This window comes from Zootoca vivipara, chromosome 1, assembly GCF_963506605.1.
Source record: "Zootoca vivipara chromosome 1, rZooViv1.1, whole genome shotgun sequence".
NCBI classification, from domain to species: domain Eukaryota; kingdom Metazoa; phylum Chordata; class Lepidosauria; order Squamata; family Lacertidae; genus Zootoca; species Zootoca vivipara.
Window position 1 is genome coordinate 133216013 of NC_083276.1, and position 14615 is coordinate 133230627.

At 45.9% G+C, this 14615-nt stretch overlaps 1 protein-coding gene across 1 annotated transcript in view; it reads right to left on the reverse strand.

The window, feature by feature from the left end:
- The window catches only part of ASB18 (ankyrin repeat and SOCS box containing 18), a 40981-nt gene extending 40540 nt beyond the window's left edge, over nt 1-441 (reverse strand). Inside the window, exon 1 of the mRNA XM_035139182.2 lies at nt 115-441. Within this exon, the coding sequence (XP_034995073.2) occupies nt 115-358 (244 nt within the window). The 5' untranslated portion in view covers nt 359-441. The remainder of the gene's footprint in view (nt 1-114) is intronic.
- Nucleotides 442-14615: the final 14174 nt, after the last annotated feature.

Here is a 14615-nt window from a genome sequence, read left to right on the forward strand (position 1 = left end):
CAACTGGATAGCCACAAATAAGAGAAGACTTTTTTAAAAGCACCACTTGCCTCAGTTTGGATTAGTAAATAATACCTGTTTAAGTTTGAAAGTGGTCCTTGAAATCTAGAGTACCTGACAGTCCATACGCAGCTTTCTTTTTCACCTGCCATTCCAGCTCATTTTTACTGATCTCAAAGACCACATTGACATCTTCGTAATACTGATCAACTAGAGCTTTGAGCTTCTTGAGGTTTCCTGTGACCAGAGCCTCAAAGTATTTCTCCAGAGGGGCATGGCGAGTCTTCAGCTTGAATCTGGATCCTCCCGGCTCAAAGATCTGCAGCTTGTCTACAGCAGGTCCTGGCACCTCTTCCATTGTGCTAATCTGCAGCTAATTTTAGTCCAGAACCTTGTTGTGCAGATTACGGAGGTCTTATCGTTTGTGTGACTCCATTTGTGCTGCCCAATTAATTTCTAGTTAGGTCTCTGACATTGCTTGTATTTAAATCTGGTACTAATTGTTACTTGATACAATTGAAGTCACGTGGGTGGGTGGCTACAATAACAGCCACTTTACTACTGAGATTACATGTGGAAATAAATATAGCTTGACAAGGTCAAATATTCCTGGAGATATTTTAATTCCAAGTATAATCTTGGCAAGGAAACATTCTCATGCACAGTGAGGTTTTTCCCTATAATTGATGTTAGCCTATTTTAGTCCATATGACATGTAATGGTTTGCGTGCTTTGGGATCTCTTGCATTTCAAACTTTTATTGTCTGCTTATCCACATGATTTTCAGCACCAGGTTTTCTTTCCATGCCATCACCATGAAATACAATTCTGTGATTAGGATATATATCCTGGTCATGTGCAATGCCATAAAATACTGCCTTTCTTTATTGCATTAAAGTGTCATAGCATTTTTCACTGAGCAAATTCGAATCTGTTAGCCCTTTTTATGCTGCAGAAACTGTAATCCCTAAGGACTAGAAGCCAATGCAATAGAATCCATCTGTGCTTAAGGTTCATGACAATTTCCCCATTGCTTTCAGCTAGGTTATTATGGTGGTGCTGGTTAGTGACTAGACAAAAATTTGACTCTAGATGTAGGATCGGTCCCTAAACTCACTGACTGAAGGGCACACAGGGGGCAAGCCAGAAACAGGAGATGCACAACTCCTGTCTGTGCCTAGGACTCAGCAACAAAGCTGTTTACATGCAATAAGTATCTGATATCACAACCAGGGGCTAACTTTTGCCAATCATTAGAAATGCCTCAACACATCCCCACAGCAGTTCATCTGCAAATCTAGAAATTGTCATAATAAATAAGAGAAATAATTCAGGGGTCTCCCTCGGCAGGTGATGGACTCTCCTTCCTTGAAGGTTTTAAAGCAGGGATTGGATGGTCATCAGCCACATATGAGATTTCTACATTGCAGGCAGATGACCCTTGGGGTCCCAACTCTAAGGGTCTGTGTTTCTATGATCTTTTGAATCGAATGCAAGCTGATTCTTAGCTTGTTGCAGAGCAGAATAGGGCATCCTTAGAAAAGATAGGACACTTTTCAATAAGGAAGGTTTTCAACTTAAAACCTTATATTAATTAATTAATTAATCAATCATACCTTTTAAAAACATGTCAGGTGTTTATTGTGGAATGCTATAAAGTTTCAGCATACATTGCTGTCGGCAATCAATTACTACTGTCCTTTAGCATGTGTTTGCAAAGCTTACATTTAACATTGCTTAGGCCAGAATCTGCCTGAAATGATAATATTTTGTTCTGTGAACCACCCCGAGACCTCCGGTTAGGGTGGTATATAAATTCAATAAATAATAATAAAACGTCTGCATAATCCTTGGGCTCACTATAGACTCGGGGAAAGAATTACGGTAGCTGCTCTATCAATCTGAATGGTGAAGAGTTTTCTGTCATTCAAAGCTTGAATTCCCTATCAAGTCTTTGTGGTCATTACCTGTAAGGGGGAGGGCTTATAAGGAACAGCCCCCCCCATCAGGTCGAGCTCTTCGCAGAGCAGCAAGTCCAGTAGCGGATCAGATTACAGGAATCAGGAAGTAGAGAGGGAGGAGAGAGGCTCTGACAGCATGCGAGAGAAACCTTGCAACCTCTGAGGCTACTTTTGAGCAGAAAGAACCATGAATGCCGCGGATGCAGCAATCGTGGCCGTGCAGGCAGAGGCGGCCCGAGTGGAGTTGGCACAGGTGGTTGAGACTGCCAAGAGGGAGTTAGAAGCAGCCAAGAGAGACACGGACACGGCACGTCAAGAAGTTGATAAGTTGGTGCAGGAGGTAAGAGCAGCAGGGGACAGGAACTAGTGAACCACACAGCTCTGCTTAAGGCACAGCTGGAAGAGAGAAGGCTAGCAGACCAGAGGGGAGCCCAAGGGGGGTTCGGAAGAAAGGTCCCGTCCCTGGTGAGCATGTTTAACGGGGACCCCCAGCACTACTTGGGTTTAAAGACGGAAATGAAGTATGCCTTAAAGCTGCAGGAGGGGGAATTCGCCAACGACACACAGAGAGTTGTGTTTATTAGTGATCACTTCGAGGGCCCAGCGAGGGATTGGGTGAGGCCGCTTATCGCAGGAGAAAATCAAGCAATGCAAAATATGGATTTATTTTGCGAAGCAATGGATGTGATGTTTTCAAGTGAGACGCAATTAGACATGACCAAGGAGGAATTGCATGATTTGAAGCAAGGGACAATCTGTGTGTGCGCTTACTGGTCCCAGTTTGCAATGCTGATTCACAAACTGGGCTGGGATCTGACTTCTGAACCAGTGCAATCCGCATTTTATCTAGGGCTGCACCCGGAAGTCAAAGATGAATTATCTCTGGGGCCACGCCCTAAAACTATGGATGAATTGAGTAAAGCAGCTTTAGCAGTGGGGATGAGACAAGAAGCGCGACGAAAAGAGAAACCGGGAGGGAGAACAGTGTGTCCTTGGTTCCCACGCGCTCAGGAGAGAGCAGCTGAAGCTCCGCTCACCCTCCCACCCCCAGAACCCATGCAGATCGACGGAGCGCACGCATGGGACTTTCAAAGCCCAGTGGCGCCGAAAAGAAAGGAGGGGAGGGGAAGGGAATTGCTTTCTCTGTAACGCTCCAGACCATTTTGCCAGGAAATGTCCCAAGCGCAGAGAATGGCAAGGGAAGGCAGGAATAGCGGTTCAGGAATCCGCGGATCGCACACAGCCCCAGGTAAACGGGAAAACCTGGCTGCCGGAAACAAGATGTTACGTCAGTCAGAGGCAAACAGACTGGGTAGATCGTTTGCCCTTGGTGGAATTCGCCTACAACAACGCAGTGCATGTCTCCACGGGAGTCACGGCCTTTAAGGCCAAATACAGGCGCAACCTCAGAGCATTCCCGGGGTGGGAGTGGGAAGACGAGGAGGGGCCAGCAGCAGAAGACTGGGCGGAGGAAATGGAGGCAGTGCAGCAGCAGCTCAAGGAGCACTTGGAGAGGGCTAAGGAAGCTTACAAGAAGGGGATGGACCGCCATTGGAGACCAGGAGAGGTCATCAGGGTGGGGGACAAAGTCTGGCTGTCATCGGAAGGGCTTCCTACGGTGGGGAGGTGCAAGAAGTTGGCACCCAGACGATTGGGACGCTTCACAGTATCGTAGCAGATCAATCCAGTGGTGTTTAGGTTGGAGCTTCCAGAATCGATGAGAATCCACCCTGTATTTCACAGATCATTGCTTTCACCATTCAGGGAGAGCACCAGGTTCAGAGACAGTCCCGCACCTCCACCAGGCATCCCGAGGGACAGGGAGGCACGGGAGATGAACGTGGCCACTGAAATCCTAGACTCACGATGGGGGGGGGGGAAGGAGGGTTTGGAGTACCTCATGGCATGGGAGGACACTCCAGTCTCCAAGAACGCCTGGGTGCCAGCTTACGCTGTGCAGGAGGAATATCTAGTAGAGGAATTCCATGCACTGTTCCCGCCCAGGCCCAAACCAAGGCGCTTTTTTTGGGGGGGGGGGAAACATCAGCACCAGCATCGGGGGGGGGGGAGACACCTCATGGGAAGAAGAACAAGCAGGGGAAAGACGGGGATCTCTGTGGGAGTGGGAGGCAGTGTTCCGAGAACAGGGAGAGGAGGACATGTTTGACGCCCGTTCCAGCGATGAGACCGCGATCACGGACTGGGAACAGGTGTTCACTCCCACAGGATCGGACAAGACAGATTTCCTAGGCTTTCAGTCCTCGCCCCAAGTGCAATCCCAGGGTTCAGACTGGGAGCAGGTTTTCACCCCTACTAGCTCAGATGCCACGGAGTTCTTAGGTTTCCAATCATCTCCTCAGCTACCACCCACCTCAGGAGAGGAGGGAGGGAGGCCTGGTGGGGGTGGATGTAAGGGGGAGGGCTTATAGGGAACAGCCCCCCCTCATCAGGTCGAGCTCTGTGCAGAACAGCAAGTCCAGTAGCGGATCGGATTACAGGAATCAGGAAGTAGAGAGGGAGGGGAGAGGCTCTGATAGCATGCGAGAGCCTCAACACTGAGTAGAGAAGGAAGCAGCTGGGAAGGAAATGACGGGATTGGCCACTGGAGAGCAGTCAGAAGGACGGCCCTTCCCCCCCCACACACCTGAATTGAGGTGCACGGCACCCCGTAGGGCGAGAGGGAGGCACTTTGGGGTTCCCAAGCTGTTATGTTGGGCGTGAAACAGAAAGAAGCCATTGTGAGGTTCTGACTCGGACTAAGCAGACATGTTTTCCACACTCTTTGCACTGTAAATAATATGCACAATAAAGACACCTTAAAGACAAGGAGGTGTGGAGCGTCATTACTCAAGAGTAGCTGCAAGAACCTCTGACATTACATTTCCCCTTAATCTCTGACTCCTCTTTTCCCCTTACTTTCCAGTGAACTTCTTTTCCCAGGAGTTAATTTTTCACCTCGGTCCCTTTTATTTGCAGGAGGAAATGTTATGAAGTACGGGTCCTTGAAGCTTTACATCTCACAAGTGAGACCAGAATGTTGCTTCACAAGGATGCTCCTAAATGCTCTTGGTGAGAAGTGGCCAGTTGTTGTTCAGCAGAAGAATTCTAGCAAGTTCTCCTGTAGCTGAAGGATTCCTCATGCAATGAGATTATCCACTAGTGGCTAAGAGCTGTAACACTCACAACCCGCATTCTAGTGCCTATTGGGATGCAATCCCTAAGGATATTTGCTATTTGCCCAAAACACAAAATTGAACATTTAAGATTGCTGAAATATTTATTTCCTCTTTTTGATACTGCAATCCCTTTTGCATTGTAGTCAAAAGGTCTGCTTGAGCAAAAGATAATGGCAACCCAAATTCATCTCTTGCCATCTCCATCCAAGTGGTGCTTTGCACAAGTCACAGCTATGGTGCTTCATGACCTCTCTGCATGAGGCAGAGGCAGAGAGAGAGGGGGGGAGAGGGAGAGGGAGAGGGGACGGACTGAAGTGTCTGGGCTGAAATGTGTGGAAATGGTAGTTAAATAACTGGGAAGTGGGTACAATGGTGGCAAGCTGGCCTGGAAGTTGACAACCTGTGTGGCGTTCTTTGTTCTTTGCTGCCTGCTGGACTCATACAGATGAGCCAGTTTAGATGAAAAGCACTTAGAATAGATTATTCCTCCTCTGTTTCATGAGTACAATAAGACAATTATTTAATTTACTTGAAACAATTATCTTTGAATCATGGAACTGTAGAGTTGGAAGGGACCACAAGGGCCCTCTATCCCAACCCCCTGCAATACAGGCTGAATCTTTTGCCCAATGTGATGTTCGAACTCATGGCCCTCAGAGTAAGAGTCTTGTGCGATACCGACTAAGCTATCACAAACCTATATCTTGTTGGAGAAATTAATGAGTTGCTGTGGATTTGGCATCTGACAGTGATTCATGCACATTCAATGCACATTCTTTCCTTGGGGACAATCTCAGAGCTGATTTAAGGGTGCACATTGTCCAGCCCTGCCTGCAACAGAGGAAGGGGGTTTGTGTGTCTCAAAGCAGCTCCACACCAGACTTTCTATGCACATGGAAGATTAAAAAGTTGGCCTCTGCTAGGCTGGAAGAAACTCCACTGGGGGAAGCAGGATTGCTCCAGAAGATACCTACTGTATCCCCTTCAAGGGCCCCCATTTCCCAGGGACAGTCCCTCTGTTTCCCACCAAGCTCAGGGAGAAGGAGGAACCGGCAATTGTCCTGAGTGGCGGCTGTGGAACTTGACTCCATGTGAAGTGAGGCAGCCTCCACATATGATTCTAGCCGTTTTAAATGGCTAGTCTATGGCTGTATCTGGGTTTTTTAGTGTGGTCATTTTACTGCATACAATGTAATGAAAGGCTTGCAGTGTTTTTTGCTTTTTTGGTAAAATTTGGTTTGAGAATTGTATTATGGTATATTTTGCTTGTGTACATTTTTATGCACTGCTTTGGGAAGCCTTTTGTTTGAAAAGCGATCTAAAACTCTTTTGAATGAATAGATATTCTGTATGTGTAAGCTAGCACATCTGAATCTCTGCTGTGTATTTCAGGCCACTACAGATTATCTTTCTTTTAAAGCAAAGTTAATGTGGGATGCAAAGGGTTAAGTGCAGTCAAGTCACAACAATTCCTAGATAGTCCACTTGGAGGACTGAGGAGGAACACATGACTAAGGCTGGTTTCCTGTTCCTCCACATGCTAATTAGATGGGAAAGGCGGTAGATAAATTCTGAAGCAAGAAGCCATTTCCTTCTCTTACTCTCTTGGACTTCAAGGACTCAACATCTAGTGAGGTTACTCTCTCTCTCAAGGCCTCCAGCCTAGAGAGAGATGAGATGGAGGCTCACTTCTTATAAGTGAACTTCACAATGTATATATTACCTTTGACCTAAGCAAGTCTACCTCTTGAGTATGCTGTATCTCAGGAAGATTGTAAGTAAACATCTTTTATACTTTTAAGAGCATTGTGTCGTGTCTTTTCTTTTAAGAGGGATAAAGGGGAAAATACCAGGAAAATACATTTTATTTTACAGGCTTAAATCAAGCCTGCGCAAACGTTTTTCTGCTGTGCATTTTGCAAAAGGGGAATGTTTTTACTTTGCTAAAGTTTGGTGGTTGCTAGCGCAAGCGGGGATAGGATATATTAAACAATATTTCCTCATCCACATTCCTGAACATTCCCATAGTTAACATGTTTTATGTGGGGATATAGATAACTTCCCTCCAATTAGCACTTCTATTGTAGTAGAATCATATTTCCCTGGCAAAGACACCAGAGAGTCTTCCTTCATCTCTTGGGCATACATTGTTCTCCTTGCCATGTAGAATTCTGGATACCCTGTTTCTCCAAAAATAAGACATAGTCATAAAATAAGCCGTAGCAGGATTAAGTACTGTATTCAAGGAATATAAGCCATACCCTGAAAATAAGACATAGTGATAGGCGCAGGAGCAATGCTGGCCGCGGCAGGAGGAGGAGGGAAAAAATAAGACATCCCCTGAAAATTAGCCATAGTGTGGTTTTTTGAGGAAAGATAAATATATGACGGTGTCTTATTTTTGGATAAACACAAGGTAGCTTCTTGTGGACATCCTCTGTGATGAGGGAAACAACTCCTCACTTGCCTGATTTTTTATCACTTTTATGGTTTTTTTTTTAAAGTTTCTATATTGGCAGATGACTTACTCTTGTACAACTCAATGGTTTATGGTGCTGCTTCTAATCTTGCTTTGCATAAGAAAAAGGAAGATGACAAAAAGCAACAGCATTTCCCCTTCCTCCTGCAACATGCATACCATTACCTGCCATTTCACAAACCATTGAAAACTTTAAATTTTATTTTCTTTGCAGGAAGTGCCCTTTTCCTCCCCATCACTGGAGGATTACATTTCTATTGGTTAGTTTTTGTAAAAAGGGAAAAGGGAAATGGGCTAGCAAACATCCCTTGTGGACAGCGTCCTAAGCGTCTGCAGCTGGACTGGGGTTGTGGGTCTGAGCATAGGCCTCTTATTTTTTAAATTTTTCTGAGTAAGCCTTTTATAGAATAAAGCAAAGAACTTCACCTTATTTCCACACACACCCTTGGCTGCCCCCAATCAATCTGGATGATGTAATTTGCCTGATAAAATTATGTGTACTAATTATGCAAATGAGCTAGACTAAATTAGCATGCCCAGTCTGCATAATTTCTCATTCAAGCACAGAGGCATGCAGGGAGGGAGTAGGCAATGGAAGGTCACCTTTCTTGACTGCTTGGCCTGCAAAGAGACGGACTGTAGGCTTCAAGGGGGAGGCTGCCTCTTTCCCCATCATTCAGAACACCTGCTATTCCTCTAACCCAAACATTCCCTTTTCTAGCACCCAATTAGTAGGACCACCAGGGTGTGGGAGAAACTTGATGTGAATATTCTACAGAATACTCTTGAAATGTCAGCATTAATATATGTGTGTGTGTGTGTGTGTGTGTGTGTGTCCGCGCCTATACACACACAAATTGTAACTTTGCTGCTCTGGACATCACATCACCATCGTGTCTGTACAGCTAGACTCCCATTTGGCTGGTGACACTGTTTGTAACATATGAAGAACTGAACTCATGGCATGAGAGAGGCTGCAGGTGTCTCTGCCAAGGGTGACGTGTTAACACTTCAAGGGTGACGGCAGATGTAACAATCCTAATATGGTGGAAGTCACTTAACCACATATTCATTGCCCTTAAAGCACATTTCAGAAACTGAAAACACAAACTGCTTCTCTCTTCATCCTAACTGTGGTGAAAGCGGTTTGAACACACATTTCCCTGGGTTTTCAATGCAGTAAATGTTTGTTCAAACAAACCACTTATGCCATACCTAAAATATGATGTATTTTTCAGCACTACCAGTTGTGTATGCACATAATCCAGTTGGCAGCCCTCCTTCGTAACAGCCAAGCGATTTCTAGGAGGAAAAATAGAATCAAGCATGCCACCTTCATTTCTTTATCAGGAGTCAGACACTTGACATTCTGTTTTCAGGTCATAAAGTACCATCTTTGGCTTGCAGCCAAAAGAGCTTGTAGCAGGGGCTTGCAAAGACTTTTGAGGTCCTGACAACCAGCTGATTGTTGGACCTTCAAAGCACTGTTTCATCTGATGCCATTGTGATTGACAGATCACTGATTGACAGATGGGCAACCCTGCCTTCCTGTCCAATTTGACCAATTGGGGGGGGGGGAGTGGTAGGGAAGATAAAGATCTGGCGAGTGAGTTACTTTCCCCAACTGTAGAAGCAGATAATATCATGCTGTAGCTCAGCCTAATGACTCAATTTTCTATATCTTTGGTAGTCAACTGGAGTAGAAGTGCAAATAATGCAAGATTCATTATAAACACATACATTGCTTGAGGATACCCTCTCTTCAAGGTAAAATTATCCTTTGTTTGCTTATTGAACTGATAGCAGAACTATTTCAAACAATTTCCCTTAGGGTAATTCACTTTTCTCCTCCATTGAAATTTGTACTGTATTACTTCCAAACTCCCCTCCACCAGGAATTAGTTTTATTCTGGACATCCAAAGAATGGGTTGCAAAAGAAATGCATGAGAACAAGGAAGAATTCTACATACCACGTGAAAAAAGAAAAGGAGGATGAACAAGATCTCACATTCCAGGAAATTTATGGCATATTGAATAAAGAGCTGAAACTCAGAAACTGGCAGCAGATGTGCCCAAAATGGCTGCCCATGAAAGGCGCCCATTTAACACTGGCTTGTGCCTGTGTCTCCACCATACACAAACAACTTGAGTGCAGTATTTGACCTTTCTCGGTCAGAACTGGTTTGGATTTGTATCAAACAAAAGAATAAAACAATTGAACAAATTATCCAAATGCCTCCGGTAGCAGCAAATATCAGTTGATATAAACCACTTCCTAGCCCAGCTGAGTTGCATGGAGAGGCCTTGGGCTTGGTTGACATGCATGCAGACACACACGGAGAGCAATGAATGAAAATCTCAGATCTACACAGAAGCTGGCCAGCATGTGTCAATCTAGAGTTTTATCAGTCTAGGGCAGGGATCCGGCCCACGAAGACCGTTTTACCGGTCCATGAGCTGCCCCCGAACTGAGCGGCCTGCTCGGCGAGTCCCCCATGTGCTGCTGCAGTGTGGCGCGGGGACTCGCTGAGCGGCGCCGAAAATCGCATCTGCGCATATGCAGATACTGGAAATTGCTTCTGCACATGCCGAGTTGCCGGAAATCATTTCTTCGCATGGCCAGTAAGCCTTGCTGACCCCTGGTCTAGGGTTAACATACAGAGTGCTAACAGGCAGCTGTTAGTTATGCCATCATCAAGTGAAGGACATTAAATAATAGCTCAAATAAAAACAAACTGTGATCTGGCTTAGCATTGTGTTTGAATCCAGGCTGATGGTGTATTTTCCAGAACAAAACAAAAGTGGTAAGCCAAGAGCAAACCTTTGTTACAACACATAGCATTTCTGGAGAGACACAGACCATGAGTCTAGGTCAAAATGTAGCAATAAGCGAGACCATGCCATTTCCCAACAGCGCTGGGGAGGGGCAAAGCACCCACTATCTCAGCAGCATTCAACAGCACTTTATGCTGTGTGTTCACATGAAATCATAGTTTATGGTAAATATGGTTAATAATAATAATAATAATAATAATAATAATAATAATCTGGCCGTGTCTCCCCAGCCACATCAGTCATTAAAAACTTCCCCAAATAGGGCTGCCTTCAGATGTCTTCTAAAAGTCAGATAGTTGTTTATTCTCTTGACATCTGATGGGCGCCACCACCGAGAAGGCCCTCTGCCTGGTTCCCTGTAACTTCACTTCTCGCAGGGAGGGAACGCCAGAAGGCCCTTGGAGCTGAACGATGGGTGTGGAGACGCTCCTTCAGGTATACTGGGCTGAGGCCGTTTAAGGCTTTAAAGGTCAGCACCAACACTTTGAATTGTGCCCAGAAATGAACTGGGAGCTAATGTAGGTCTTTCAGGACCAGTGTTATATGGCAGCAGCCACTCCCAGTCACCAGTCTAGCTGCTGCATTCTGGATTAATTGCAGTTTCTGAGTCACCTTCAAAGGTAGCCCCATGCAGAGCGCATGGCAGTGGTCCAAGCGGGAGATAACTAGAACATGTACCACTCTGGTGAGACAGTCTGCGGGCAGGGAGGGTCTCAGCCTGTGTACCAGATGGAGCTGGTAGACAGCTCCCCTCGACACAGAATTAACCTGTGCCTGCGTGGACAGCTGTGAGTCCAAAATGACTCCCAGGCTGCGCACCTGGTCCTTCAGGGGCACAGTGACCCCATTCAGGACCAGGGAGTCCCCCACACCTGCCCACCCCTGTCCCCCAAAACAGTACTTCTGCCTTGTCAGGATTCAACCTCAATGTGATGTGTGAACCAGGCCACTGAGTAAACTAGGCTGAAAGACAAAGTGTTGGTTATTTGATTCCACTAGACTAAATTTTTGCCTTGGAGACAGTCAAGATAATTCCTAGTTAGCCACTAGGTGTCTCAGATTGCTGTTTCTACAACAACCTAAAGACAGCCAAGTATTTGAAGTAGGCTCTAGTCTCCTTTTCTGCTGGCAGTTTCACTTCTTAAAACACAACAACCTGAGTCAGATACGATTGTGCTTAGTCCTCAAGCTTGAAAGACTGCATTTCAGGTTAAAACCAAAGTATGGCTGTCAAGCCATATTCAGAGTGGAGGGTTTGAGACATGGAACAGTCCAGTTGATACAAGTTTAAGTTTCTGCAGTACTGACTCCCACAAATCAAATAGGATTTATCCCAATCTCTGTGCTGCTTTCTGCTGTTGAATCACAGGATTCGCGAGGCTGTTAAGTTTCAACGGTTATAGGAACTCCAAACTCTCATGCTAGTCAATGCTTCCTTCTTTTCTTCCTCACTGTTGCTCCTGGAAGCAAGAAACACCCAGGGCTTAATATGATAAAGGTTGTGAAACAACCTTTTAGTGGTGGCTTTATTATGCATTATTTCAGCTGTGCAGAGGGTTTGTTTTCTACCCAATGGAAGTTGTATTCATGATGTGAGGAGGTGCATTTTATGTCCAGAGAACCTTGCAAGCTTTCCAGAAACTGGGATTGAAGCAGACATTCCCCTTTAATGTAGCTATTAGCACTTGTCTGCTTGCCTGTAAGAATAGACCACATCCCCCTTCATCCTATTATGCTACCTGCCAAAATTTCTGCGGAACCTAAAACTGCCTTCTCAAATTGAGCAAATTCAGAAAGAAAAATGGCATTAAGTATATACATAACTATTTTTTAGGTCAGAATTCAAGTGTTCTTGGTATAGTGACAATCCTGTAAAGGGAACCATTTAACCTAGCACACGCCTTACTGCTAATTTCTTAATGAGTCAGTTTTTAAATGCACAAATGATCCAGTTACCTACTAACACCAAAGTGTGCAACTGAGCTGTTGGGGTCTTCATCCAGTCATCATTAGACAGCTCTATGGTGGCATCTGCATGCTTAACTTGATTGCAGAGTAAATCCATGACCACCTTTTTGTCCCCGGCTTCTAGCGCATTCTTTAATCTTGTAACCAAATCGGAGTTGAGTGGATAATCAGGGATACAGTCAAAGGAGGACTGTCTAAGCACTTTGTGGACGGGAGCCATTTTTTCGGGCAGCGTACAAAGTCAGCCTGCTGTAAATGAAAAGTGTTCCTTGGTGGGCTAAAAATAGAAAGAGCCTAGCTCCTCTTTCGCCAGTGGGATTAGTGGGGGGAGGTGTAATTGAAGTCATTGAAAAGGGGTTACAAGTTGAAAAGAGCCAGAACTCAGTAACTGAGAAATACTGTGGAATATTTTCTCCAAAAGGAAACACAGAGTGGACAGGTGCTCTTTTCCTAGACTACATTCTATCACTGAACCAAACTGATAGAACAGAGCATTAGCAAACTTGGGAGGGGGCATTTTTGGGACCCAATTCTCCTGATGGCAAATTTTGTGTGTTCAGACCCAGAAACCTCCCCCCTAAATAAATTCAGGAAGAGAGAACTTTTTTGCCTGCATAAAGCAAATGGCCACTATCAGCGTTTGGGGTGGGGTGTGTGTGGTTCACTGTTGTTCTCTGCATCAGCAGATGTAAGGATTACAATCACATGAAAATTTTGCACATCTTTGCGTGTTTAGACCTTTAAGCCTCCCCCTTAAATAAATTCACACATGACTCAAATTTTTGGTTTGGTTTTTGGCACTTTATTGATTACAGCAAGTGAGTGGTTGCATAGGCTCTGGTTCGACTAGCTCCCTGCTCTGCAGGCTGCGCTGACCCAGGGCCCCACCATAGGCCAGCCAGGGGTGAACACCTGGATAAGCGGAAAGTCGGGGACGGACTATGTCCGCCACCCAGATGTCCCCCTGGACTCAGGCATGGGCACAACCCCCCTCTCAGGGGTTGACCAAACCCTGGATTCATTTAACAGAACACCCCTTCACGTAGGGATGGAGAGACCATTCTCCCATCCCTATCACCTGAACCAGAGCCTATCCGCAACCTTACAAGTTGTGATGATTTGCTAAGCAGTAGGCGAAACCCAAATGGCAACAGCCAATCAGCCAAGTGGAGAAAATTTCTGCCATGCCCCTGTGCCAACGGCAGATGAAACACAATGGCATAGCAAGGTCAAGTGCAAAAGACCTAAAAATAGGGTGTTCCGAATGCACACGCCGAAAGAGGACGCTCTGGGTCACCTGCATGGGCATCTATAGGTCCCTCGATCTGTTTGGACTGCGCCCCATTGGCCAGATTGAGCCCAACATCGAGGGACCTACCAATCAGGTGTTGTGACTGACCAATCAAACCCACCCACAACAGAGGGGATTGGGTTCCAGGTCTCACCGCAACACGTGCCCTCTTTAAGGGAGGACCCAATTTGTTCAAGATGTTATAAGAGTTTTCTTTCAGGGCAAGTTTGAGATTAGCTTCAAAAACTCTTCACCTTCACCTTTCCCTTCAGGCCCTTCCTAAAAGCCACAGCCTTGCTCTTCAAACCTATTGCCTTCTCTCTCTGCAGCCTTGCCACTGCAAATATGTCTAACGCAATTCCTAAAACTACCCAGAAAGTTTGGCCCTAACGTTACCTCACACACAGGTAGGGCTCGTTTTTGCAAGCGTGTTGTCACAGTGGCCGGAGCGAGCTACTTCAGAGTAACGACTCTACACAGCTCTGCATTTTATCTTTTATTGGTGCTGCGTATTTACAGTGCTGAAGGCAATGCTATTTACAAGAACACATCTTCTCAGCTTGAATCAGAACCTCCGAATGGCGTTTGGCGCGTTTTTCTCCAACATAACAACTTGGGGAGACCCATCCTCTTCCCTCTCCGCTTTCTGCGCAATTCCGGAGTTGGGGGGATGGGTCTGCCCCCCTTGCTTGCCCCTTCCTGTCCCACCTGGGACCCTGGCTCCGCTACCTTGTCTGAGCCTCGGACACGACTTCCTGCTTCCCCACTGGAATCGGAACTCTCCCTGCTTTCCCCTGCGCTCGGGGATGGGCTTGAACTCAGGAGGGGAGGGACTTCGCGATATCCCCTGTCCCTCACATCCATCCCCCTCCCAAGCCCCCCTTCTCCCCTCCCAGGGGGCTCC